This window comes from Salarias fasciatus, unplaced genomic scaffold (genome assembly GCF_902148845.1).
Source record: "Salarias fasciatus unplaced genomic scaffold, fSalaFa1.1, whole genome shotgun sequence".
NCBI classification, from domain to species: Eukaryota; Metazoa; Chordata; class Actinopteri; order Blenniiformes; family Blenniidae; genus Salarias; species Salarias fasciatus.
This window is the reverse complement of record NW_021941272.1, coordinates 74,080-101,607: the sequence shown is the minus strand read 5'-3', so window position 1 is coordinate 101,607 and position 27,528 is coordinate 74,080. Positions and strand designations below refer to the sequence as shown.

Here is a 27,528-nt window from a genome sequence, read left to right as displayed (position 1 = left end):
AGTTCAAAAAATCTACAATTTTAACTTGTTCTATTAGCAGATATTTTTTTTCTAAATTAAGATGCTTTTACTTTGAATTAAGTACAAAAAAAATCAGCAATTTTCATTTGTTCTATTGACAGATTTTTCTCGAATTAACATACTTTTACTTTGAAATAAGTACAAAAAATCCACCAATAGAACAATCGAAAATTGCCTTGATTTCAGAGAACTTTTGTTCCATCAAGTCTTTTATTTTGCTGAAATATAATATTTAATTGAATTTATATTAAATCTAGTAATATGAGACATTTTCACTCAGAACAAATTTTTAAAAACTTGCTCAGATTTTGGTTTTTTTGCAGCGTAATTTGCACTTGAGAGAATTTGGCTGAACCAGTTGGCTCGTTCCTCAGGGACATGAACAGTCCGAGCATTTCGAAGCGTTTTTTTTTTTTTTTTTTTTTTTTAAGTCTAACGTGTGTGCGTTTGTGTGTGTGTGTGTGTGTGTGTGCAGGACTACACGCTGACCATGTACTTCCAGCAGTACTGGCGGGACAAGCGGCTGGCCTACGTGGGCATCCCCCTCAACCTGACCCTGGACAACCGGGTGGCCGACCAGCTGTGGGTGCCCGACACCTACTTCCTCAACGACAAGAAGTCCTTCGTGCACGGCGTGACGGTGAAAAACCGCATGATCCGCCTGCACCCGGACGGGACCGTGCTCTACGGCCTCAGGTGTGTGGTCAAAATAAATACATAAATAAAACGCCCGCTCAGCGCTCGCGGGTGCTTCTGAGTGGGCGGCAGGTTTTTGTTTCAACCTGTGTTTGCTCGGTTTGAGCAGAGGAATCGGACGAATGTTGCATAAGATTTAGATTTTTTTTTTTTTTTTTTTTACCTGGAACGAGAAATTTTGACTCAAATACACTGTAAAAATTCAAATTGTGAGTAAGTATTTCAATTTGACTTGGAGTGAAAATGTCTTATTTTACTCGATTTAAGATAAATTCACTTAAATATTAAATTTCATCAAGATAGAAAGACTCGATTTAAGAGAAGTTATTCCTCATAACGCACCTAAAAAAGGCAATGTCCCATAATGCACCTGTGCTGGATGAAAAAACAAAGTCCCCAGTGTTGCACAGGGGCGGAAAATTCCCGGTAAATTTATGGTACATTTCCAGAAACTTTCCATGGGAAGTTGAGCTGGGGAATTTAGGAAAAATTCCAAATAAGAAACTTTCCATGGGAATTCTGGGACTTTATGGGAATTACCTGCAAATTGGGGGTCATTTAAACAAACTGTATCATATCCAAACACAAATGTAAATATTTTTTGTCATAAGCAGACATCTGAAAAGTAAAATGACCCCCACCCCCGCAAAAACAAAGTCCTATTCAACATGTAAAACAAAAGCCTCTTCCCTCGAGCTTCGCAAGCCTAGTTTTTTTTGCATGTTCTGCGTGTTTTGCCAAAAACTTTCAGGCAATGGCCTCTTCCTAAGCCTCATCAGCATCCTCCACGTTCACCTCCTCAACACCTGACTCCAGTGACTCCTCTGCAGTGTCACTGTCCAGCTGAGGATGGCTCTGTGTCAGAGAAATCACCTGTGCATGTGATGGAGGAATGCACTGTACATGTAGGGGGGGCGTGGCCTCAATAACCCTGCAGTGAGCAGTGTGCTGCCTGCATGGGATTGAGGAGTGTACTTGCATTAAATCTGGTTGTTTTAGACAAGACTACGCTCGACTATATTTACGTTCCCCGTTAAGGGCCAACCTTCAATTTTGTAAGTTTATTATTTAATCCCTTTTATTTCCATATATTCCCGTTAATTCCTGTTAATTCCCATATATAAGCGTTAATTCCTATGGAAAGTTTCCAACTTTGAAAATTACCGGAATTTTGCAACCCTAAATGTTCCATAATACACCTGTACTGGATGAAAAAACAATGTCCCATAATGCACCTGTATTGTACAGGGATGTAAAAAAAAAAAAGCCCCATAATGCACCTGTACTGAATGTAAAAACAATGTTTCATAACGCACTTGTACTGTACTGGGATGAAAAAAACAATGTCCCATAATGCACCTGTACTGGATGAATAAACAACGTCCTGTACACTGCAAAAAATTCAAAATCTGAGCAAGGTTTTTTAAACTTGTTTGAGTGAAAGTGTCTCATTTTACTGGATTTAAGATAGATTCACTTAAAGTTCATATTTCATCAAGATAGAAAGACTTGGTTTCAGAGAAGTTCTCAGAAATCAAGACAGTTTTACATTCTTCTATTGGAGATTGCTTTTTTCTTAATGAAGATGCTTTTATTTTGAAATAAGTACGAAAAAAACCCTATAATTTTTCACTTGTTCTATTGACATATTTCTTTTTTCTTAAATGAAAATGCTTTTATTTTGAAATAAGTAAAAACGAATCACTTGTTCTGTTGGCAGATTTTTTTCTTCTTAAATGAAGATGCTTTTATTTTGAAATAAGGTAAACAAATCTGCCAATAGAAGAAGTGAAAATTGTCTTGATTTCAGAGAACTTGTCGTAAAACCTTCTTCTTCTTCTTCTTCTTCTTCTTCTTCTTCTTCTTCTTCTTCTTCTTCTTCTTCTTCTTCTTCTTCTTCTTCTTCTTCTTCTTCTTCTTCTAGGATAACCACGACGGCGGCGTGCATGATGGACCTCCGGCGGTATCCGCTGGATGAGCAGAACTGCACCCTGGAGATCGAGAGCTGTGAGTAGATCTAGAAATCCACACGAGGCTGGGAGGGAATCAATCTCGGAGAAATCCGAGCCGCGATCATCCGAAAAGGACGAAACTCCCCCGACGCTGGACCGGCCCATTCATAAATCAACCGTCCGTCAGAGAAAGCAAGGCTAAAAATAAAAACAGTCCTGGCTGACATCCAAGATGATGCCAGCAGGGACTTTCTTTTTTTTCTTTTTTTTCTTCAAATTCCACTATATGAACAACAACCTGAGGGAAATGCAACTAAAAATAAATCAATGATAAATTTGTGGGGATCCAGACGATCGTGGAAGAAAGTTTTGAGTCTAAATTTATGAGTAGGAGTGAATGAAAACAACAATTACAATGCAAAAAGTTAGATTTTATTTTTTTAATTATTTCAAAGTAAAAGTATGTTTATTCAAGAAAAAAAGTCTACCAATAGAACAAATGAAAATTGTAGATTTTTCTTACTTAATTCAGAGTAAAAGCATCTTAATTTACAAAAAAATCAGCTAATAGAACAACTGAAAATTTGAGATTTTTTTTACTTATTTCAAAATAATAAAAAAAAAAACTTTAAAGGTGCTGTCGGCAGGATTCCGCATCTCTGCCATCTTGCTTAGGGTTACCTAAGCAAGATGGCGATTTGACCCATCTAAGATGGCCATTTGAAACCCAGCACAGCCAATCCTGTCCTGTTTTCTCTGACATCACGCCCTTACGCAAGTTAAGCCCCTCCCACAAGAACGTGCAACGAACACGCCTCGACCAATCACGATTAGAGCCTCATGGGCTCTTCTGATTGGTCAAAGATACCTGGAGCTGTGGAGATTCCTTTTCAGCTCAGGACAGAGACAGATGGAAACGCTGCGCCCTCGTGGTAGTGCAATTATGCTACACTCCTAAAGGATTATCAATGGATACTCTAACATTTAATCCAAAGAAAACACAGAAAAATTAGAACTGACTAGCAAAATCCTGCCTACAGCACCTTTAATTTACGGGAAAAAAAATATGCCAATAGGAGTGAAAATTGTAGCTTTTTTAACTTATTTCAAAGTAAAAGCATCTTAATCTTGGAGAACTGTTATAGTAGAATACTGTGGGGGTTTCAAAAAAATAGTAAATCAAAGATGCTAAAAGATCGGCGCTATGCTAACCAGCTGCTCGCTAGCTGCCACTGTCTGCTGCTCTGTAGCACATAAGCTACTGGAGCTGTTTCTTTTCTTTTTTCTTTTTTTTTTCTTTTCTCGTGGAAAACAACACTGTTTCAACAACAGGACCGGCGAGTAGGAGGGAATGAAAACAGAGGAATCTTCAGCCAGAAACAAAATATCTAATTCTGTGATGCTAAAATGCTACTGAGAGACACCACTGTAAAAAAAAAAAAAAAAAAAAAAAAAAAAATCAAAATCTGGGCAAGTTTTTCTAAACTTGTTTGGAGTGAAAATGTTTCATTTTACTTGATTTAAGATGAATTCACTTAAATATTATATTTCAGAAAGATACAAAGACTTCATTTAAGATAAATTCGCTGAAATCAAGATGATTTTCACTTCTATTGGCATATTTTTTTTCTTAAATTAAGATTCTTTTACTTTGAAATAAGGGGGAAAAAATCTAAAATTTTAACTTGTTTTTTTAACAGTTTTTTTTTTTTACTTATTTCAAAGTAAAAGTATCGCTAACAAAAAAAAAACCTTTGCCAATAGAACAAGTGAAAATTGTAGATTTTTTTTCCTTCTTTCAAAGTAAAAGTATCTTAATTTAAAAACGAGACCAAGTGAAAATTGTGGAATCATTCACTTTTTTTTTAAAGCATTTTCTTTTAAGAAAAAAAAAATTCTACGAATACAACAAGTGGAAATTGCTGATTTTTTATACTTATTCCAAAGTAAAAGCATCCTAGGTTAAGAAAAAGATCCACCAATAGAAGGTAAAACTGTCTTGATTTCAGAACTTCTCTTAAATCAAGTCTTATTTTGATGAAACGTAATATTTAAGTGATTTAACTTAAATCCAGTAAAACGAGACATTTCCGCTCAGAACAAGTTTTAAAAACTTGCTCAGATTGTGATTTTTTGCAGTGTATGAAAAGTGGCTAAAGCAGATTGTCTAAATGTCAGCGCCGCTTGTTTGTGTCGCCGCCCGATAATCTGGCGCTAACGCCGGCGAACAGGCGAGGATGGAGAGCAGGGGATGAGGATTAACGAGGGAGGTGAACAGGTAGATCTGATCTGGAGCCAATGTCTCAGAAACTATTTTAAGATATATATATATATATATATACACACACACACACACACACATACATACATATATATGTGTATGTGTGTATATATATATATATATATATATATATATATATATATATATATATATATATATATATATATATATAAAAGTAGCCTGTTTTGGATGATTCTAGATCTATATATCTATATAAAGAGAAAAGGAGTCTATTTGGATGATTCTAGGTCTACATATGTATATATAGAGAAAATTTGTCTGTTTTGGATGATTCTAGGTCTGCATATGTATATAAAGAGAAAAGGAGCCTGTTTTGGATGATTCTAGAGCTGTGTATTTATATAAAGAGAAAAGGAGCCTGTTTTGGATGATTCTAGATCTATGTATTTATATAAAGAGAAAAGGAGCCTGTTTGGATGACTCTAGATCTATATATTTATATAAAGAGAAAAGGACCCTGTTTTGGATGATTCTAGATCTATATATCTATCAAAGCAGCGTCTGGTTCTTGGAATCGACTTCAAACGATGCCTTTATTGCCATCATCCCTCCAAACGATGGCCCAGCTGGACGAGCGGCAACGCTGCATATCTCTGATGGTTAGACAGATGGTGACACCTCGGTGTGTGTGTGCGTGTGTGTGTGTGCAGATGGCTACACCACGGACGACATCGAGTTCTACTGGAAGGGCGGCGAGGCGGCCGTGACGGGCGTGACGCGCATCGAGCTGCCGCAGTTCTCCATCGTCGACTACAAGCTGGTGTCCCGGAACGTGGTGTTCTCCACAGGTGAGAGTGCGCATGTGTGTGTGTGTGCATGTGTGTGTGACAAGTGGATGCTACTTTCCAGGTGATATTGTTGGTATCAAGCGTCACATTGCAAAAAATCAAAATATGAAAAAAATCTGCCAGTAGAAGTGAATTTTTCTTTAATCTGTTTTACTTATTTCAAAGTAAAAGGATCTCTAAGACAAAAAGTCTGCCAACAGAACACATGAAACTTATAGATTTTCTCCCATATTTGAAAGTAAAAGTATCTCAATTGAAGATAAAAAAAAAAAAAACTGCCAATAGAACAAGTGAAAACTGTAATTCTTTTTTTTACTTATTTCAAAGTAAATGTGTCTTACTTTAAGAAAAAAAATCTGGCAATAGAACAAGCTAAAAATGTAGATTTTTTTTTTACTTATTTCAAAGTAAAAGCACCTTAATCTAATAAAAAAAAAGTCTGCCAATAGAACAAGTGACAATTGTAGATTTATTTTTCTTATTTCAAAGTAAAAGTACCTTAATTTTGGTGTAAAAAAAACTTGCCAATAGTACAGGTGAAAATTTGTTATTTTTTTTTTTACTTATTTCAAAGTAAAAGTATCTTAATTTAAGGGAAAAAAATCAACCCATAGAAGAAGGTAAAACTGTTTTGATTTCAGAGAACTTCTCTTAAATCAAGTCTCTCTATTTTGATGAAATATGATTTTTAAGTGAATTTAGCTTAAATCAAATAAAATGAGACATTTTCACTCAAAACAGGTTTTAAAAAAACTTACTCAGATTTGGATTTTTTGCAGTGTACACTTTGAATTCAGGTCAACCCGGAGGTACAGAACTTTATTGACGCTCCCTAAATTAACCCGGAGGTACAGAACTTTATTGACCCTCCCTAAATTAATCCGGAGGTACAGAACTTTATTGACGCTCCCTAAATTAACCCGGAGGTACAGAACTTTATTGACGCTCCCTAAATTAACCCGGAGGTACAGATCTTTATTGACGCTCCCTAAATTAACCCGGAGGTACAGAACTTTATTGACGCTCCCTAAATTAACCCGGAGGTACAGAACTTTATTGACGCTCCCTAAATTAACCCGGAGGTACAGAACTTTATTGACACTCCCTAAATTAACCCGGAGGTACAGAACTTTATTGACGCTCCCTAAATTAACCCGGAGGTACAGAACTTTATTGACACTCCCTAAATTAACCCGGAGGTACAGAACTTTATTGACGCTCCCTAAATTAATCCGGAGGTACAGAACTTTATTGACACTCCCTAAATTAACCTGGAGGTACAGAACTTTATTGATGCTCCCTAAATTAACCCGGAGGTACAGATCTTTATTGATGCTTCCTAAATTAACCCGGAGGTACAGATCTTTATTGACACTCCCTAAATTAACCCGGAGGTACAGAACTTTTTTGACGCTCCCTAAATTAACCCGGCGGTACAGATCTTTACTGACACTCCCTAAATTAACCCGGAGGTACAGAACTTTATTGACGCTCCCTAAGCTGCGGCCATATAATCCTCTCAGAGCCTTTTAAGCTTGTGTGACATTTCTTGATAGAACTTCTCACTAAAATTGTGCTCGTCGGGGGACAGTTTTGAAAAGGACACTCGGTATAAACCGCTCTATTGTCTATTTATTTATTTATTTATTTAATTTCTGTTTCCTCTGTGAAGCCTCAGAGTTTCTCTCTCATTCCTCTCTTCTTGATCACAGCCGAGCCGTTGCCTCCCCGGAGGACGGCGGCCATTAAAGTTTAGAGTCCGGCGCCGTTTGGCAGGATGACAGAGGAGCATCAAAGACTCGCACTTGTTAAAGATGTGGCTGGATGCCAATTACTGCCCTCTAAATATATATATATAAAAAATAATAATAAATAAAAACCCAGCCTGGGATTCAGGGAATCATATGCAGAATGAAGCACACAGCTTTAATTAGATGCTACATGCCAAAGAGCTTCAGGGCTCATAAACTAGAGATGCTACATGCTGAAGGGCTCACACACTAGAGATGCTACATGCTAAAGGGCTCACACACTAGAGATGCTACATGCTAAAGGGCTCACACACTAGAGATGCTACATGCTAAAAGGCTCACACACTGGAGATGCTACATGCCAAAGCGTTCCAGGGCTAATACATTAGCGATGCTACATGCTAAAGAGTTCCAGGGCTAATACATTATAGATGCTACATGCTAAAGAGTTCCAGGGCTAATACATTAGAGATGCTACATGCCAAAGAGTTCCAGGGCTAATACATTAGAGATGCTACATGCTAAAGAGTTCCAGGGCTAATACATTAGAGATGCTACATGCTAAAGAGTTCCAGGGCTAATACATTAGAGATGCTACATGCTAAAGAGTTCCAGGGCTAATACATTAGAGATGCTACATGCTAAAGAGTTCCAGGGCTAATACATTAGAGATGCTACATGCTAAAGAGTTCCAGGGCTAATACATTAGAGATGCTACATGCCAAAGAGTTCCAGGGCTAATACATTAGCGATGCTACATGCTAAAGAGTTCCAGGGCTAATACATTAGCGATGCTACATGCTAAAGAGTTCCAGGGCTAATACATTAGAGATGCTACATGCTAAAGAGTTCCAGGGCTAATACACTAGAGATGCTACATGCTAAACACGACCTAAACATTACTTTTTCCCACATTCACAGTGAGCTGGAGCTTGTAGAGAGACGCTACAGGTTAGCATAGGTAGGTTAGCATCGCCACCACATATGGTTTGTGTATAAAGTATGAATTCAATTGGTACTTGTACTTTAAAACAGCGGTATTGATCCGTCCCCCGCGGCATTTCAAGCATATTTACATTCATTAGCGCTACAGCTAGCTTCACCCTCCATTGTTCACGCCATCACAGTAACAACACCGTTAAATATTCACCAGCATCCATATTTCATGCTTCTGCTGGAAGCTGGAACACGTGCCTGGAACGCTCCTTTAAGTTTGTGTGTTTTGGAAAACATCCCTCATTAATAGCTTTTTGAAAAAAAGAAGAAAAAAAACAGCCCTGAAAGATTTAATTTTTAATTAAGGAGTTCATTAATACACAGCAGATCCATGCATTATTCTCTGTAGGAAAATTCAACGCCGGATTCCGATCGGGAATGACGTCGAAACGATCAACAACCGGCGAAAACATCAGAAGACGTCTTTTTACTTCCATTTGGGTTCCAAGATTTCAAGGGTTTCACTGCAAAAAAATTTAAAATCTGAGCAAGTTTTTTCAACTTGCTTTGAGTGAAAATGTCTCATTTTACTTGATTTGAGATAAATTCACTGAAAAATTATATTTCAGGAAGATAGAAAGACTTGATTTAAGAGAAGTTCACAGTTTTCACTTCTTCTATTGGTAGATTTTCTTACATATTTCAAAGTAAAAGTATCTTAATTTAAAGGTGCATCAAGGAGTTTAAAACATTAAAAGTACTTATTTTCCACCATAAATATGTTACGAATGTTCAATGATGTGTAGAATGTGCCCTGACGTATTAAGTAAGTAAGTAAACAAGTACCGCTAACAGCGCTGAATTGTCACTTGAATAGTTGCAGTGCCGGTCCAGCACTGGGAGAATTTAAGCAGATGTGATGTAATGAAACAAAAGAAACTCAAATTTTACTCGAGCACTACTAAAAGAGCGAGGAAGGAGTTCCCCTCTTCCGTGCACGTACATGGACGCAATCCGCCAACAGTGTTTCACTCAGCTGCAGTTACACCCAAGGCCTGCAGGGGCCATTGTTTCGCATGAAATGTGCAAACTCCTTAATGCACCTTTAAGAAAAATCTGCTAGAAGAAGAACAGAACAAGTGAAAATTGTATTTTTTTTTTATTTCAAAGTAAAAGTATTTTAATTTAAGTTAACAAATCTGCCAACAGAACAAGTGATTATTGTATTTTTTTTTTATTATTTATTTCAAAGTAAAAGGTATCGTAATTTAAGGAAAGAAATCTCAATAGAACAAGTGAAAATTGTACATTTTTGTACCTATTTCAAAGTAAAAGCATCTTAATTTGAAAAAAAAAAATCCACCAACAGAAGAAGTGAAAACTGTCGATTTCAGAGAACTTCTCTTAAATCAATTCTTTCTATCTAGATGAAATGTAACTTTTACGAGAATTTATCTTAAATCCAGTAAAATGAGACATTTTCACTCAAAACAAGTTTCAAAAACTTGCTTAGATTTTGATCTTTTGCAGTCCAGATAGAAACTATGCATAGATGAAGGTGTCATCGGCGTAGAGGTGAAACTTTTCAAGTGACTTTGGCTTTATTCACTTAGATATGATATTAATAGTTGTAAAACATCCCAGAGTTTGGAGATTATTTCTGATTTAGGACTATTAATGATGAATCCACTGCAAAAAATCCAAATCTGAGCAGTTTTTTTTAAACTTGTTCTCAGTGAAACAGTCTCATTTTACTGGATTTAAGATAAATTCACTTAAAAATTATATTTCATCAAGATAGACTTGATTTAAGAGAAGTTCTCTGAAACGCTCCAGTTTTTACTCCTACAGGCAGATTTGTTAACCCATTTCAAAGTAAAAGTATCTTAAGAAAAAAAAATCTGCCTTTACATATATTTAAAAAAAAACTTGTATATCGTGTGAATAAGGATTAAATTGGGAGTGTCAAACATCATAAAACTACATTTCTTCAAAATTCAAAAAATGGACTAAAACAAAATGAACCTATTTTAATAGTATTTCATCGCTGTTACATTATGGGTATTGTTATGGAACGCATAGCTTTGAAACTATTGCTAGTTTGCTAACTCTCACTGATGTCTCTGTGTTTAATAAAATTTTTGAAATCTTAGCAGCCCTAATTGGAGCCTCCCGCGGCCTGGTTTTGGCCCATGGGCCTTATGTTGGACACTCCATGGATTAGATTGAATCTAATGCCATCATCTATAAGATTCAGGGGAAGAATCATGTCGGTCTGCCGTTCGTTTCCCCAACAGCCGCTCCGACTGTTGCCGTCTGGGATGGAACTGATGGAGCCGCCGTCCGTCGCCGTGACAACCGTACCGTCCAATCAGGGCCGAGCAGACCAGCTTTAGAACAACATGTTAGCGTTTTTTTTTTATAATGGATGAAAAAAATGTGTGTGTGTTGGGTGGGGAGGCGATGCACGCTGGTGAAGAGGGATACTTGCTGTTGCCATGGCGACCACATCCAGCCCATGCTTGGTTGCCGGGGGGTTGCCATGGAAACAAACAAAAAACATGAGGCGTCCCTGCCTGCCTTCTCCGCTTCTCCGGATGATTCCTTCACACTCGGAAATGTTTTTTTAATCCGGCCCCCTCTCTGAACCCGCCCCCCCTGACCTCTGACCTCTGACCCCTCCCGCCAGGTGCCTACCCTCGGCTGTCCCTGAGCTTCAGGCTGAAGAGGAACATCGGCTACTTCATCCTGCAGACCTACATGCCATCCATCCTGATCACCATCCTGTCCTGGGTCTCCTTCTGGATCAACTACGACGCGTCGGCGGCCCGAGTGGCTCTGGGTGAGTGTGTGTGTGTATGTGCGTGTGTGTGTGTGTGTGTGTTGAAAAATGCCTCCAAAGGTGGTAGTTTTTAAAAATGCTGATTCTGTCTCCATGGAAACGGAAGAAAAGTGAAAAAAACAAAAAATCTTTGACACTGAAGCAACTTGCTAAAAATTCTCTGATTCTGTCGCCATGGAAACGGAAGCAAATAGTTGTTAAACTGGAATGAAAATGCAACTTTTTGAAAATGCTCTGATTCAGTCGTCATGGAAACTGATGCAAAGTAAAAATGTTGGAAATGAACGAAAAGGCAACTTTTTGAAATTTCTGATTTTGTCTCTGTGGAAACTGAAGCAAAATTAAAAAAAAATAAATAAAAAAATAAAAAAAAATATATATATACATATATATATACATATATATATATATATATATATATATATATATATATATATATATATATATATATATACATATATTAATAGGAACAAATAAATTTTTTTGAAAAAGCTATGACTCTGTCACTGTGCAAACTGATGCAAGATAAAAAATCTCTAAAATGGAAAGAAAATTTTCTGATTCTGTCTCCATTGAAACAGAAGTGAATATTTGAATAGTAACTAAGGTGCAACTTTTTTTTTAAAATTCTTAAGACCTTAATCACCATGGAAACGGGGTAAAACAACTTTTTGAAGAGGCCCTGATTCGGTCTCCATGGAAACAGGCTGAATAAAAATCTTTGAAACAGCACTCTGACCCCAGTTCACCATGGAAATGTTGTATAACAACTTTTAGAAAATGCTCTGCCTCCAGTCACCATGGAAATCAGGGAAAAATGAAACTTTTTGAAGATGATCTGATGCTATTGCCATGGAAACGGAGACAAATAATCTTTGAATTGGATTGAAAGCTGAACTTTTTAAAATGCTCTGACCCCAAGTTCACCATGGAAATGCAGTAAAACAACTTTTTGAAAATGTTCCGACTCCAGTCACCGTGGAAACGGTGTAAAACACAACTTTTTGAAGGTGCTGTGAGTCTGTCTCTGTGGAGACTGAATAAAAATAAAAATCTTTGAAACAGAATGAAAACACAACTTTTTGAAAATGCTCCGTCTCCATAGGAACACAAACAAACCTTTTTGAATATGTTCTGATTCTGTCTCCATGAGAACTGATTTTTTTGTTTTTTTTGGGGGGGGGGGGGGGGGGGGACTGATTTCAAAATGTAACATCTTTCAAACAGATCAGAAACGCAACTTTTTGAAAATGCTCTGAATCCAGTCGCCATGGAAACACCGTAAAACTGATTTGTAAAAATGCTTTGTTTCCATAGAAACCAAACTTTTTTTTCTGTCTCCATGGAAATCAATGCAAAATAAAAATCTTTGAACCGCAATGAAAACACAACTTTTTGAAAATGTTCTGAATCCAGTCACCATGGAAATACGGTAAAACATCACTTTTCGAATATGATTTGTCTTCGCAGAAATAGAACATAAACTTCTTGAAAACGCTTGATTCTGCCTCCATGGAAACTGATACAAGATATAAAATCATTGAAACAATGAAAACACAACTTTTGAAAACGCTCTGAATCCAGTTACCATGGAAACATGGTAAAACAAATTTTTATGAATGCTTCATCTCCATAGAAACCGAACTTTGTTTTTTTAACAACGCTCTGATTCTGTCTCCATGGAAATGGATGCAAAATAAAAATCTTTGAACCGCAAAGAAAACAACTTTTTGAAAATGCTCCAATCACCATGGCAACGGAGTACAACACAACTTCTTGAAAACGCTTCAATTCTTCTCCTTGGACAACTTTTTTTTCCCCAAATACTCCATTTCCACGCAAACGGGGGACACTTTTTGAAAACACATGCAAATACATGTCACTGATTTTCAACAACAGCCAACAGCAAGCACACTACGACTAGAGTTTTCCCACGGTCAGTGAACACACCACGGCTCTGATGAGCGTGTGGGAGCAGAGGGCGGCTCCTCACAGCGGCGCCCGGTTTGATTCCCTTCATTTGTGAGTCATTCAGGAGTAAAGCTGCAAATCATGACACTCAGACAGAAAGAGGGCGAGAAATGAAGATGAATGACTTCCCAGAGCGAGTAAACTTTATTGAATTTAGTTTTTAAATCTGTTCCGACATGAATTACAGAATCCAATAATGTGGTTTGTTTATTTGTTTATTTATTTATTATACAATCTAATGTCTTTAGATCAACATTTGATCTGAAGGATATTTAGCTTAGTTTTTCATTAAAAAGAGCAGATTTTTTTTTCAGGGAGTCACTATTTTTAGTCTGTTGTTTTAAAGTATATCAAGAATAAGATAAGCAAAAAAACTGATAAAAAAGGATTTTGAAAAATAAAAATGAACAAGAAAAAAAAAAGTTAAGCAAAAAAAATACACCAAAGGAATTTAAAAAATAATAATAATAAATTAGAAAAGAAAATGTCAAGCAAAAAATAAAAATAATTTTGGAAATAAAATGAATAAGAAAACAAAAAGTTAAGCAAAAAAAAAAAGTAATTTGAAAAGTAAAAATAAATAAAAGAAAAATTTAAGCAAAAAATAAATAAATACAAGGAATTTAAAAAAATAAAAATAAATAAGGAAAACTTGCACAAAATAAAATAAAAAAAGATAATAAAAATAAATATTTTTAAAAAGACGAAAGAAAAAAATTGTAATTTATGGCTGAATTAGAATTAAATGGGGGAAAAAAGTAACTTTTTGTGTAGTTCGCTATATTTATTTCATATTTTAGGGTTGTTGTTTTTTTTTGTTTGTTTTTTTTTGTTTTTTTTTAACCTGGCTGTAAATCAAAGCTAATTGACTAAATCGACAGGAATCAATACGCAGATTGTTGCTTACTCAAACTAAAATGGCCGATCAATAGACCAGTCTGATCACACCGACTCAGCAGAAGAAACCTGTCTGGAGTCAAACCGTCTTCATTTTGCTCTCAAAATGAGTGGAAATCACATTTTTTCTTGTTTATCCAACAGTTTTTGAACATCTTTTTTTTTTTACTTCATCAGATTATCTTTTTTTTTTAATACTGGCCAGCCATTAATAGCGAAGCCTCCACAGCCAGGGAACTTCATTTTGGAGAAAGATGGGCGGAGCTAATGTGACATCATCACTAGACTGTATATAAAAGATGGCCAGAGCTAACATGACGTCATCACTAGACTTATATAAAAGATGGGCGGAGCTAGCGTGACGTCATCCATAGACTGTATATAAAAGACGGGCGGAGCTAACCTGACGTCATCACTAGACTTATATAGAAGATGTGCGGAGCTAACGTGACATCATCACTAGACTTATATAAAAGATGGGCGGAGCTAACGTGACATCATCACTAGACTTATATAAAAGATGGGCGGAGCTAACGTGACCCCATCACTAGACTAAGATGGGCGGAGCTAACATGACGCCATCATGGACTGTATATAAAAGATGGGCGGAGCTAACGTGACGTCATCCATAGACTGTTGAATATGTTTATTTACTCACTGAAAATCTGCATTTTTGAATGGTTTCTAATGGGAAAGCACCATCATCGCCCCCTGCTGGAAATCCCCCGGTATTACAGCCTTTCTGCACTTCATTATGTCAGGTTTGACCAGTGGAGGTTGGCTCTTGGTGTGTAAACCTGCCAAGAAGAGTAGCATAATGATAGAGCGGCATTGGGGTGGAATCAAAATTGACACAATCCAATTGTTTGAAGCAGAATCTCATTTTCCTCCAGCAATTTCGCAACTTCCAAACTCCTCTAATCCGGTTTCCAATCATTTCTCCCACAGTCGGTTTGTAATCAGATTACATGGGGCGGGGGTGGAAGGTGTGGGGCGTTAAGCTAGCGCCGGGTCTAAGATGGAAGGCTCCACGGCGTTCCTACATCGTGTTTACGACGCCGCTAACGGCCGACCGGCCGGCGATTAGACGAGATTTGATTGCGTTGCGCCGTTGTTGGGGAGAGACCAGGGGAAACGTGTGTGTGTGTGTGTGTGTGTGTGTGTGTGTGTGTGGAGATCGGGTGGATAAATTAAGATGGAGGTGGAGTAATACGGCAGGGCGAGAATCTCATGAATCCGGATTCCTCCCCGGAGATCCGGCAGCGCGATGAGGAAGTGGGCGGAGCCTCCAGCGGCCCTCTTGATTAAATTGTCCGAGGAAGGCACGAGGGGACGGAGAGTGATGGCACGGCGGAGAGAAAGAACACCGATAAAGCACCAGGCTGTCGTTAAAAAGAAAAACAAATAGAGACTGCAGCATCCAGTGGAGGCTGGCGTGTGCACGAGCGCGCGTACACGTGCGCACGCCAGCCCTGTAATGTGCCAATAAATCACACTAACAGCCTGGTTGACCTTCGCCAGTCGCGCCCCTCCCCCCTCCCCCCTCCCCCTTCGCCTCTAAACTGTACTTTACGGCGAACGCTGGAAAGTGTGTGTGCTCAATTTATTACACACACACACACACGGTGTGTGCGGCCGGTAGTCCCACACACAAAGTCTTTTTTTCAAAAGTCTGCCGGCGTCGTGTTTTGTACGGCTTTTCTCTGGGCAGTTCGTTTTTCTCTCTGCAGAGACGCAGCAGACGAAGCATCGTCTAAAGAGCAGCTTTAATAGAGTCAATTAAATTGTAAGAAATGTTCAGGGATGCTGTTGTTGGAAGAAACACCCTGTCGTGGTGCATTGTGGGGTTATTTCAGAACCTTGACACAGAGGTATAATATGGTCTTAGCTGCAGAAAACCAGACTAAAACCAGTTTAAAGTGTGGAAAACCAATGGTCTAAGCTGCAGAAAATCAATTCAAATCTGGTCCTAGTTACAGAAAACCAATCTGAACCAAGTCTTAGCAAATGAAGAGAAATTTCAATCTGGTCTTAGCAAAAGAAAAACCTTCCAAATACAGTGTAACCGATAGAACACCAATCTAAACTTGGTCTTAGCTCCAGAAGACCCAGTCTAAACCCAGTGTGAAACTGCAGACAACCACTATAAACATAGTCTTATGACCAGAAAACCAGGGTAAATCTAGTTTAAACTGTGGAAAACCAGTACGAACTTGGTCTAAGCTAGTGGTTCTCAATGTTTTTCTGTTACGCCCCCCCCCTAGCAAGAAGAAAACAATCCCCCCCCCCCACCCCTCAACTATAAATAATAGCATTTGTCTTTAAAGTTGTTATAGATACACCTCTGCATAACATCCTTGTTAACATTAAAGAAAACAAAAAAGAAAGAGATATAGTTCAACTTACAAGAGAGACTTTATTAACATTGTTTATTAGTCTGTAAAAGAAAAGATTTTAAGTGCATTAATTTGCCTGAAATTCAAAAAATAATATCCTTGTTTAAACTGTAAACATTTTTGATAGACTTATTGCACCATGTGCTGCTGGAAAATAAAATTAAACAAAATCAATAAATTCACTTCAGCAACATTAACTCAGGAGCACAATATATAAAACACTTTAACCGACAACAAAAACGAATAAAACAATTTGTGCTGATTTTTTTTTCCTTTTTTTATCAAAATGAGGAAGCCAGGATTAATGGCTACAATGAGTACGTTTTGCAGTGCACAGCTTCTCAAAGTGAGGTTTGGCTTCAGCATAATGCCCACAGACCTCTGCCCTGAGAGTGGATCCTGCCTCTCTACACTCAGCCAGAATTCTCTTTTGACTCACTGTCTTCGTCTCTCTCCGCCTTTCTTTTCATCCCTGTTAAAAATGTCTTCATGTTGTCTCAGGGTTTGTTTACTGCTTCACATTGCAGCTGGTTGCAAAAAAAAAAACCCTACACTGTAGAGCTGCACACTCTGACAATGAGAGCGCCACTGCCAACTACTGGAGTGGATGTGCAATTACACTTAATTTTAGTCCGGCGGGGAAAAAAGCATGTTCCCCACTGTCAAGACAAAAATCCAGCACAAAGTCCAGCAAACCAGTCTAAATCAACCCTGAAACTGGTCTTAACACTAGAAAACCAGTCCAGTCTCCAGAAAACCAGTCAAAACCCAATCTAAACTGTCTAAAACCAATGTAAACCTGATTTTAGCTATAGAAAACCAGTCAAAATCCAGTGTAAACTGTAGAAAACCAATCAAAACCTGGTCTTAGCTCCAAAAAAACCAATCTAAACCTTGTCTTAGCAACAGAAAACCCAATCTAAATGCAGTCTTAGCAACAGAAAACCAATCTAAACCTGGTCTTAGCTCGAGAACGCCAGTCTAAACCTGGTTTTGGCTATAGAACACCAGTCTAAACCTGGCTTCTGATACAGAAAACCCAATCTAAACCTGGTCTTAGCTCCGGAAAACGAGTCTAAACCTGGTCTTAGCTCCAGAAAACGAGTCTAAACCTGGTCTTAGCTATAGAACCCCAGTCTAAACCTGGTCTCAGAAACAGAAAACCCAATCTAAATGTGGTCTTAGCTGCAGAAAACCTGTTCAAGTCCAGTCTAAGATGCAGAAAACCCATCTAAACCTGATCTTCAAGACCAAAAGCAAGTACAAAGTCCAGCACACCAGTCTAAATCCGGTTTAAACTGGAGAAAAGCAGTCTGAATCATTTCCACACTGTAGAAAAACCATCGAAATGTGGTCTTCGCTACTTAAAACCCAGTCCGAACTCCAGAAAATCAGTCTCAGTCGTGTTTACACTCAATAAAACTAATCCAAACTCCAGGAAACCAATCTAAACCCAGTATGAACTACAGTAAACCAAAACAAGCCTGAACGTAAAACCAATCCAGCGTCCAGAAAGGTTTAAACTATTGAAACCCAATCTGAACCTGGTGAAAATACTCTCTGAACTCTCTGAAGTTTCAGAAAACTGAAACCTTGAGTGCAAGGCCTCATTTACAAGACATGAAAACAGTATCGTTTTCTCGTGAATCCAGTCTTAACTACTGAAAACCAGTCAGTATAGTATACAGTATAGTAGTTAGCATAACACTGTTAGCCTCGAAGGTTACCCTACGCCGGGGGGTAGACTCTATCCTAATGAGTCATTTCTGACCTAGAGGCGTTCGGGTGAGTGTCGGCAGACCGCTGTTTGAATTCCGATGAGGTTATCGTGCCCGTTTGTGCCAGTTCGAGGGGAATCAAACACTTTTAGAAGCGTCTGCTTTTCACCTCAGTTCCTTTAAGGCAGGACAATAAGAGATGTTGCTATAGTAACGTCTATAAGGCCTGTTAGGAGCATTTCTCCTGATGTGACCCCGAAGGTCACGGGCAGGATTGAATGCAGCGATTAGCTGGATCGGTATTGACGAACGCCAAAAGAGGCGTTTACACGATTTTACACCAAAAGAAATTTGATAATTACTTGAAAAGAAGAAAAAAAAAACATCTAAAGAAAATTGCAATACACATAAAAATTAAAGGTTGCATTCATGAAGGCACAATCTGGACATACTCCATTACATTACAGCTTTTGCAGCATTTTTTTTTTTTTTTTAGATTTTTCCATCTTTTTTCAAGGACTTTTTGCTATTTTAGCTGATCTAACAATTTATGACAACTGTTTCCTATAAGCTTTTTTTTTTTTGGCTTTTTTTTTTGTCCTTTTATTTTTTTCATAATTTTTCTTTGTAATATTTTCTTTCTTCCTGTTATTTCTTACATTTTCCTTTTTTTTTATATTCCTTAAAAAAAGTAGCATTTTTATTGATTTTTAATTGACTGTTTTTACTGTTTTAATTAATTTAATACACTTAAGCTATTTTATTCATTCTTATTTGTATATGAATTTTATTTGATTCATTTTTTTAATACAGCATTATTGATTGTAATTGACTGTTTCTACTGTAATTTTTTTTATTGTTATTTTTTGCTATTTTATAATTTTTTTTTCCCAGCTGTTCTGGCTGTTTTTAGACCACTTATACTGCAGATAACAATTTCTTTTTCCCTGTTATTTCTTTTTTTTCCCTTTTTTTTTAAATATATTTCTGAAAAAAACAGCATTATTGATTTTAATCAACTGGTTTTACTGCATTTTTTTTATTAAATTTTCCCAGCTGTTCTGACTGTTTTTAGACCATTTATATTACAGATAATGTCAAAAAAAAAAAAAAAAAAAAAAAAAAAAAAAAACATTTGCCAAAAGCTTCATGGAGCCACTACAGAGCAGCTGTGGAGCCACATGTTGAGCTCATTTTCCCTCCTGCCCTCAGGGATCACCACCGTGCTGACCATGACCACCATCAACACCCACCTGAGGGAAACGCTGCCCAAGATCCCCTACGTCAAGGCCATCGACATGTACCTGATGGGCTGCTTCGTCATGGTCTTCCTGGCGCTGCTGGAATACGCCTTCGTCAACTACATCTTCTTTGGGAGGGGCCCGCAGATGCAGAAGAAGCTGGCCGAGAAGGCGGAGAAGGCCAACAATGAGCGGGCGGCCAAGTACGACGCCGCCAGGGTGAGTCGAGGGGCTGGGGTTTTCCGTCGGAACGAACGGATCTAAGATCCATGGTTCTGGGCGCTTGGTTGAAGCAGCAGCTGAAACAGAAAGGAAGGTGTAAAATTGACTTTTCCAAAAGTGGATCAATTCAGCTTTATTTATAAACACTTTTGCAGAGAAAACCAAACTGATCCAGATGATCAGGTTTCTGCAACCTTTATGACCAAAAGAGTCGTTTTAGCCACTTTCCGTCAAGTCAAGTTGTTCTGGAGCCATGAAGCACATTGAAGTTTCATATATAGTTTTGATGCACAAACAAAAATATATCTTATTATGATGCAATCATGAAGTTTTAACTACAGTTCAGAATAGTGAACCTTTTACTACATTAAACCTGTTTTTGCACTTGATTTTAACAGTTTTCTTCCACTTTTCAAGCTTTTGTTTTTGTTGATAGCTTTGAAATTTTAGCTGTTTTAGCCAATTTACCTTTTTTTTTTAAACAGTTTTGTATATTTTTTTTCCTGCCATATTTCTTTTTCTTATGTTAGAAATTGGACACATTTCAGGTTTTTTAAGCTGTTCTATAGTTTTTCCCCATTTGTTGTGGTTTTAGCTGTTTTTCCTAATTTTACTTGCACCTTTTTTGAATCCCTTTTGAACCAAGAGTGACGAATCACATAATAATTTAAGAAAAAGTTAAAAGTTATTTACGTATCATGGCGTGAAGGCTTCATGGAGCCGCTACAGAGGGACTAAAGAGCCACAGATTGAACACCCCTGGACACCATCGAGCATGGGCGACTGTGGAAAGGAAGAACTTCCTTTTAAAAGGAAGAAACCTGCAGAATCAGGTTCAGACATGGCGGCTTCCTGCTATCTCGGTTGGGGTGAGGGGACAGAAAGGGACAGAAATAGGACAGACAGGTCCATTTCTATGGAGCCCTGCAGGTGTCAGGGTGCAGAATATTTTATTAAGGCGAGGGAACTCCTTCCATGCTGTGGGCATGGGTTATTTAAGTGTTCCCTCGCTATAATAAAGCGAGGGAATAGGATAAAGTGTTACCTCTCTATATTAAAGTGAGGGAACAGGATGAATAAAGCGTTCCCTCGCTATAATAAAGTGAGGGAACGGGATAAAGCATTACCTCTCTATAATAAAGCGAGGGAATGGGATAAAGCGTTCTCTCGCTATAATAAAGCGAGGGAACGGGATAAAGTGTTACCTCTCTATATTAAATCGAGGGAACAGATAAATAAAGTGTTCCCTCGCTATAATAAAGCGAGGGAACAGGATAAATAAAGCGTTCCCTTGCTATAATAAAGTGAGGGAACAGGATAAAGCATTACCTCTCTATATTAAACGGAGGGAACAGGATAAATAAAGCATTTCCTCGCTTCGTTAAAGCAAGGGAACAGGATAAATAAAGTGAGGGCACGGGATAAATCAAGTGTTCCCTCGCTATATAAAAGCTAGAAAACAGGATAAATAAAGTGTTCCCTCACTATAATAAAGCGAGGGAACGGGATAAAATGCTACCTCTCTATATTAAAGCCAGGGAACAGGATAAGTAAAGCGTTCCCTCGCTTCGTTATAACGAGGGAACGCTATGCTGTTCACGCGACCAAGCTGAGACAAGCGGTACTGTTCCCGGGTTGCAGCTGCCTAACGAATCCATTGCAAGTGAAGCAAGTATTTCTTTGTATGCTAGCCCAGGGTTTCTTAACCCTGGTCCTTGAGGCCCAGTGCCCTGCATGTTTTGCCTCTCTCCCAGTTGGAACACACCTGATTGCAATGAGAGCTAATTACTGGGCTGCTTGTAACAAAGTCCAGTAATTAGCTCTCATTGCAATCAGGTGTGTTCCAACTGGGAGAGAGGCAAAACATGCAGGACACTGGGCCTCGAGGACCAGGGTTAAGAAACCCTGTGCTAGCCCAATATGAAAATAAAACAAAATAGCATGAATCACTTCGATCGTTTCCTTTGCCAGTCACCGTGTTGCGTTTGCGTGAACAGCATGCACCGTCTCAGATCACGAGCGCTCGTCAAGAACGCAGGGGTGTGCTCAATTTTTTATAGCGTTCCCTGGCTAACACTTTATTTATCCTGTTCCCTCGGTATAATGAAGCGAGGCAAAGCCTCACTTATCCTGCTCGCTCGCTTCGTTATAGCGAGGAAACGCTTTATCAAAGTGAGGGAACAGGATAAATAAAGTGATGAAAAAGGCCTTATTTATCCCGGTCCCTCGCTTTATCATAGCGAGGGAACACTTCATTTATCCCGATCCCTTGCTTTATAATAGCAAAATAAAATAAAATAAATAAAATGTTCCCTCACAACAATAAAGCGAGGGAACGGGATAAATATAGTGACGAAAAAAGCCTTATTTATCCTGTTCCCTCACTATAATGAAGCGAGGGAATGCCTTATTTATCCCTTTCACTCGCTTTATTATAGCGAGGGAAAGTGTTATTGAAGCGAGGGAACGGAATAAATAAGGCCTTTTTCTTCACTATATTAAGGCGAGGGAACGGGATAAGTATAATGATTGAAAAAGGCCTTATTTATCCTGTTCCCTCGCTTTATTATAGCGAGTGAACGCTTTATTTATCTCGTTCCCTCACTTTAATATGGAGAGGTAACACTTTTTCCTGTTCCCTCACTTTAATATAGACAGGTAATGCTTTATCCCATTCCCTCCCTTTAATATTCAGAGGTAGCGCTTTATCCCATTCCCTCGCTTTATTATAGCAAGGGAACACTTTATTTATCCCCTTTTCTCACTTTATCATGGTGAGGTAATCTTTAATAACGTGTGCCCACACTATGGAAGGTGTTCCCTTGCCTTAATAAAATATTCTGCACCCTGAAACCTGCAGGGCTCTGTACGTTTCTTGTGTCAACAGAGAGTACGTAGACTACAAGCGAAACAGTGGTCAACGACACGTGAAACACTGCCTGAAAGAAAGGAGAGAAGTGAAGCAAAAACTGGGATTCGGTTCCACATGGTAGGAACCCGAGGTTAAGGAACCTCTTGCGCCCGTTGAGTCCAGGTTTTCTCATTAGATCAACGGATCAGCCGCTATTGATGTTCTGTTGGCGATCCCTCAGTCACGGCTCCAGTCCGCCTAAGAGACAACCTCTTCTTCCAGGGTTTTTGGTGTTCTGACTTTTTAGTGAACCGTCAATCCCAGAGAGAAAGAGAGAGACAAGAAGTGAAAGTGTTAATTCATAGAGGAATGGATGCTCTCAGAGACCCAGCTGGATCTATTTGTTCAGCTTAGCTCAGGCTGGGAAGACTTGTCGTAGACCGAGCCGAACACGTTTGAGGTTTTCTCAACGTCTGCTCGGCTCTCGGGGCTTTAGCTGACAGTATCGCTAACATTCCAGCTCTTAAATTGAAAATGAAATACTTTTTCCAAGGGTACGTTTCTCCTGCTGCTCCAGCCAAACCCGTGTGCCGTCCGTCTGATTGGCTGAGGTTAGAATCTGTGTTTATGTATATGTTCTCCAGGAGGCAGGTAGTAGGACCGCATCCCTAAAGCGGTCCAATCAGGTTAGAGGGCTTCGCCACTCGCGCTCGGTGAGTCGAGTCGAGTCGACGCCACCGTCGATCGCATGCTGTCTGTTTGTATATACAGTCGTCATCTGCGGCGGCCATCTTGCATGGAGAATGAATGCAAAGTGTGTGTTTTGTCTTTGTGATTCAGACAAGTTTGTGTTACACTCATGCAGCATGAAATATTTAAGTAATACTGCTTTTGTACATCGGTTAGCAATCGAAAAATGGCTGAAATTACGGTAGTTATAATGGATTAATATGATCGAAAGACATGCTTTAGATGGTATTTTCATCGATTTACGTGTCTAAAGCTAGGCTTAATTTGATTTTCTACAGTTCATACTGGTTTTCTGGAGCTTGCATTGGTTTTTTTGTGGTTAAGTTGGTGTTCTATGGTTAAGGTCAGGTTTAGATTGATCTTCTGTAGCTAAAGTCAGCTTTAGATTAGCCTTCTGCAGCAACGCCCAGGAATAGACTGGTCTTCTGAAGCTAAAATCAGGCTTAGATTGATCCTGTGTAGCTAAAGTCTGGCTTAGATTCATCTTCTGTAGCTAAAATCAGGCTTACATTGATCCTGTGTAGCTAAAGTCAGGTTTAGATTGATCTGCTGTAGCTACAGCCTGGCCTAGATTGATCTTCTGTAGCTAAAGTCGGGCTTAGATTAATATGTAGCTAAAGTCAGGTTTAGATTGATCTGCTGCAGCTACAGCCTGGCCTAGATTGATCTTCTGTAGCTAAAGTCGGGCTTAGATTAATATGTAGCTAAAGTCAGGTTTAGATTGATCTTCTGCCACTAAAGTCAGGCTTAGATTGATCTTCTGTAGTTAAAGTCAGGCTTAGATTGATCTTCTGTAGCTAAAGTCAGGTTTAGATTCATCTTCTGTAGCTAAAGTCAGGCTTAGATTGATCCTGTGTAGCTAAAGTCAGGCTTAGATTGATCCTGTGTAGCTAAAGTCAGGCTTAGATTGATCTTCTGCCACTAAAGTCAGGCTTAGATTGATCTTCTGTAGTCAAAGTCAGGTTTAGATTCATCTTCTGCCGCTAAAGTCAGGTTTAGATTCATCTTCTGTAGCTAAAGTCAGGCTTAGATTAGTTTTCTATAGGTTAGACAGGGTTTAGATTAGCTTTCTGTAGTTAAAGTCAGGCTTAGATTACTTTTCCATAGCTAAAGCCAGATTAGATTGATCTTTTGTAGCTAAAGTCAGGCATAGATTGGTTTTTCTATGTAAGACAGGGTTAAGATTAGCTTTATGTAGCTAAAATCAAGCTTAATTTCATCATTTGTAGGTAAAGTCTGGCTTAGACTGATCTTCTCTAGCTAAGGTCAGGCTTAGAATAGTTTTCAGTAGCTAAAGCCAGATTGAGATTGATCTTCTGTAGCTAAGATAGAGCTTAGATTACTTTTCTATAGCTAAAACTGAGCTTAGAATAGTTTTCTGGAGATAAGGTCAGGCTTAGATTCATCTTTTGTAGTTAAAGTCAGGCTAAGAATGATTATCTATTGCTAAAGCCAGGTTTAGAGTATTTTTTCTATAGCTAAAGTCAGGCTTAGATTGATCTTCTGTAGCTAAAGTCATGATTAGATTGGCTTTCTATGGGAAGAACCAGGTTTAGATGGATTTAATACAGTGTGGAATGTTAAACCTGTTTAATGAGCATGAAGTCAGATTCAGTTTGGATTTCTACAGTTTGGATTAGATCGAGCCAGTTGTTTTTTTTTTTTTGTTTGTTTTTTTTTGTCTGAACTGGTTTTCTTCACAGTCACCAAGCAAAATGAGATAAGTTTACAGATAAAGTCCGCCATGAAACACATGAATCTGACTGAACGTAACCCTAAAACTCAATCAAAAGCATATACACTAATAAATGTGTCTAATTAGGAGCAGAAACAAGAGAACAGCATGAATGAAAAACACTGATTTCACACTGTTAGAAAAAAAGGACATTTTGTCCTTCAGGCTGCAGAAAAGCTGCAAGTTAACCCGACGCACCATCCTGCAGGTGCTAAAAAAGGAAGAAAAGAAGGGAAAACGATCAAATTTTACAAGCTGTGCCAAGTGAACAATTGCAGTTTTTTTTTTTTATTTCAGCAGCAGTTCTCTGCCCGTAACCACAGTAACCCATCCATAATTCAGAAATGTAGTAAGTTATAGTAGGTAGTGGGCATGAAGTACTGCTCAGCAGGTTATTTACAGGAAATAAAGAAAAAAAAGCACAGAAAGCTTCCTCAACTTATTTGCATGATCGATCATCATTATTGGTCTGTTTTGTGTTGCATGGATTGTTCTGATGTATTTCATCCCTTCTAAATGCAGTGCAACCTATAGAAAACTCATCTAAACATGGTCTTATCACCAGAGAACCAAGGTAAATCCAAATTAAACTGCGGAAAACCAACACGAACTTGGTCTAAAATATTAAAAAAAAAAAAAAAAAAAAAAAAAAAACACAATTTGAACACGGTCTTGACTTCAGAAAACCAATCTGAACATGGTCTTAGACAGTGAAAACCAATCTGTTTGATCAATTAACCACCGATATGAAATACTTCAGCAGGTTATATAACCTGAGAGAAAAAATTTCAACTGGTTTTATCAACAAAACTGCCGAAAAGGCCAGTTTAATCAGTGCTATCGTGAGCTAGCTAGCTACCGCTAGTGGTTCACAAGCTAGCATGAGGGATTTTACAGACAATAAATTGAAGAAATGTGACAAAACACGTAGTGAACATATCAGAAACTTGAAGCATCTTTTATATACAGTCTGTGAGGGGTTAGTTTGAGATGCTACACGCTAAAGAGTTCCAGGAGTCACACACTAGAGATGCTACATGCTAAAGAGTTTTCCACACTAGAGATGCTACATGCTAAAGTGTTCCAGGAGTCACACACTAGAGATGCTACATGCTAAAGTGTTCCAGGAGTCACACACTAGAGATGCTACATGCTAAAGAGTTCCAGGAGTCACACACTGGAGATGCTACATGCTAATGAGTTTCACACACTAGAGACGCCACATGCTAAAGAGTTTCACACACTAGAGATGCTACATGTTAAAGAGTTTCAGGGCTCACACACTAGAGATGCTACATGCTAAAGGGCTCACACACTAGAGATGCTACATGCTAAAGGGCTCACACACTAGAGATGCTACATGCTATAGAGTTTTAGGGCTCACACACTAGAGATGCTACATGCTATAGAGTTTCAGGGCTCACACACTAGAGATGCTACATGCTAAAGAGTTTCACACACTACAGATGCTACATGCTAAAGGGTAAAAGTGCTCACACACTACAGATGCTACATGCTAAAGGCCTCACACACTACCTATTCTACATGCCAAAGAGTTTCAAATGTTAGATATGCTAATAGATGTGACATCATATTAGCTTCATCCATCTTTATAAATATTCAATGGCTATTGCTTCAAAAACGGCGCCTGATTTGTGGGATCTTGTTTTAAAAAGCCGCCATCTTTTCGTGAAAATCTGTCGCACGCTTGTGTTGCGATCTCCCCCCGATAATTTGATGTCCGACTAACGCCCATCCGTCCGTCCGTCCGCAGGCGGAGCCGCACGGCCACGGCAACATTCTGCTGACCACGCTGGAGATCCACAACGAGGTGGCGGGCGGCGAGATCACCACCAGCGTGGCGGACATTAGGAACTCTCAGTCCATGGTGCAGCTGGACAGCGCCGCCTCGTCGCACATCCAGTACCGCAAGCAGAGCGGCGGTGTGGGGCCGCGCTCGGCCAGCCGCCACTCGCTGGACCGCGCCGCGCAACTCAAGCGCAGCCGCCTGCGCCGGCGCTCGTCGCAGCTCAAGATCAAGATCCCCGACCTGACGGACGTCAACGCCATCGACCGCTGGTCGCGGATCATCTTCCCCTCCGTCTTCTCGCTCTTCAACCTCGTCTACTGGCTCTACTACGTCTGATCCCACTGAGCTGTTCTCCTTGTATTCTGTCTGACTTTTTCTTTTTTTTTTTGTTTGCTCCCATTTGTTTATCTTCTTCCTTTACACTGCAAAAAAGTCCAAATCTGAGCAAGTTTTTTTTAAACTTGTTTTGAGTGAAAATGTGTCATTTTACTTGATTTAAGATAAATTCACTTAAAAGTATATTTCAGCAAGACAGAAAAACTTGATTTAAGAGACGTTCTCTGAAATCAAGACAGTTTTCACTTCTTCTGTTGGTAGATTTGTTTACTTATTTCAAAGTAAAAGTTTCTTAATTTAAGAAAAAAATCAG

The 27,528-nt window shown here is 38.7% G+C and overlaps 1 protein-coding gene across 2 annotated transcripts; it reads left to right on the top strand.

Moving 5' to 3' along the window:
• The first annotated feature begins 501 nt into the window (after nucleotides 1-501).
• On the top strand, nucleotides 502-27,275 carry LOC115384659 (gamma-aminobutyric acid receptor subunit beta-3-like). Of its 2 annotated transcripts, XM_030086895.1 has the most exons (7): nucleotides 502-717; nucleotides 2,642-2,724; nucleotides 5,622-5,759; nucleotides 11,136-11,288; nucleotides 19,483-19,730; nucleotides 23,229-23,297; nucleotides 26,844-27,275. In XM_030086895.1, exons 1-7 carry the CDS (start codon nucleotides 512-514, stop codon nucleotides 27,213-27,215), a joined length of 1,269 nt encoding a protein of 422 aa, XP_029942755.1. In that variant the 5' UTR covers nucleotides 502-511; the 3' UTR covers nucleotides 27,216-27,275. The 2 variants fall into 2 exon arrangements, with proteins under 2 accessions (XP_029942755.1, XP_029942756.1); XM_030086896.1 differs by lacking the exon at nucleotides 23,229-23,297 and having other exon boundaries at nucleotides 512-717.
• The last annotated feature ends 253 nt before the right edge of the window (nucleotides 27,276-27,528 follow it).

Coding starts and splice junctions, on each gene's coding strand:
- LOC115384659 (XM_030086895.1), top strand. CDS start 512: ATGTACTTCCAGCAGTACTGGCGGGACAAGCGGCTGGCCTACGTGGGC. Junction 2,725..5,621: donor CACCCTGGAGATCGAGAGCT/GTGAGTAGATCT, acceptor GTGTGTGTGCAG/ATGGCTACACCACGGACGAC. Junction 19,731..23,228: donor CCAAGTACGACGCCGCCAGG/GTGAGTCGAGGG, acceptor TATGTTCTCCAG/GAGGCAGGTAGTAGGACCGC.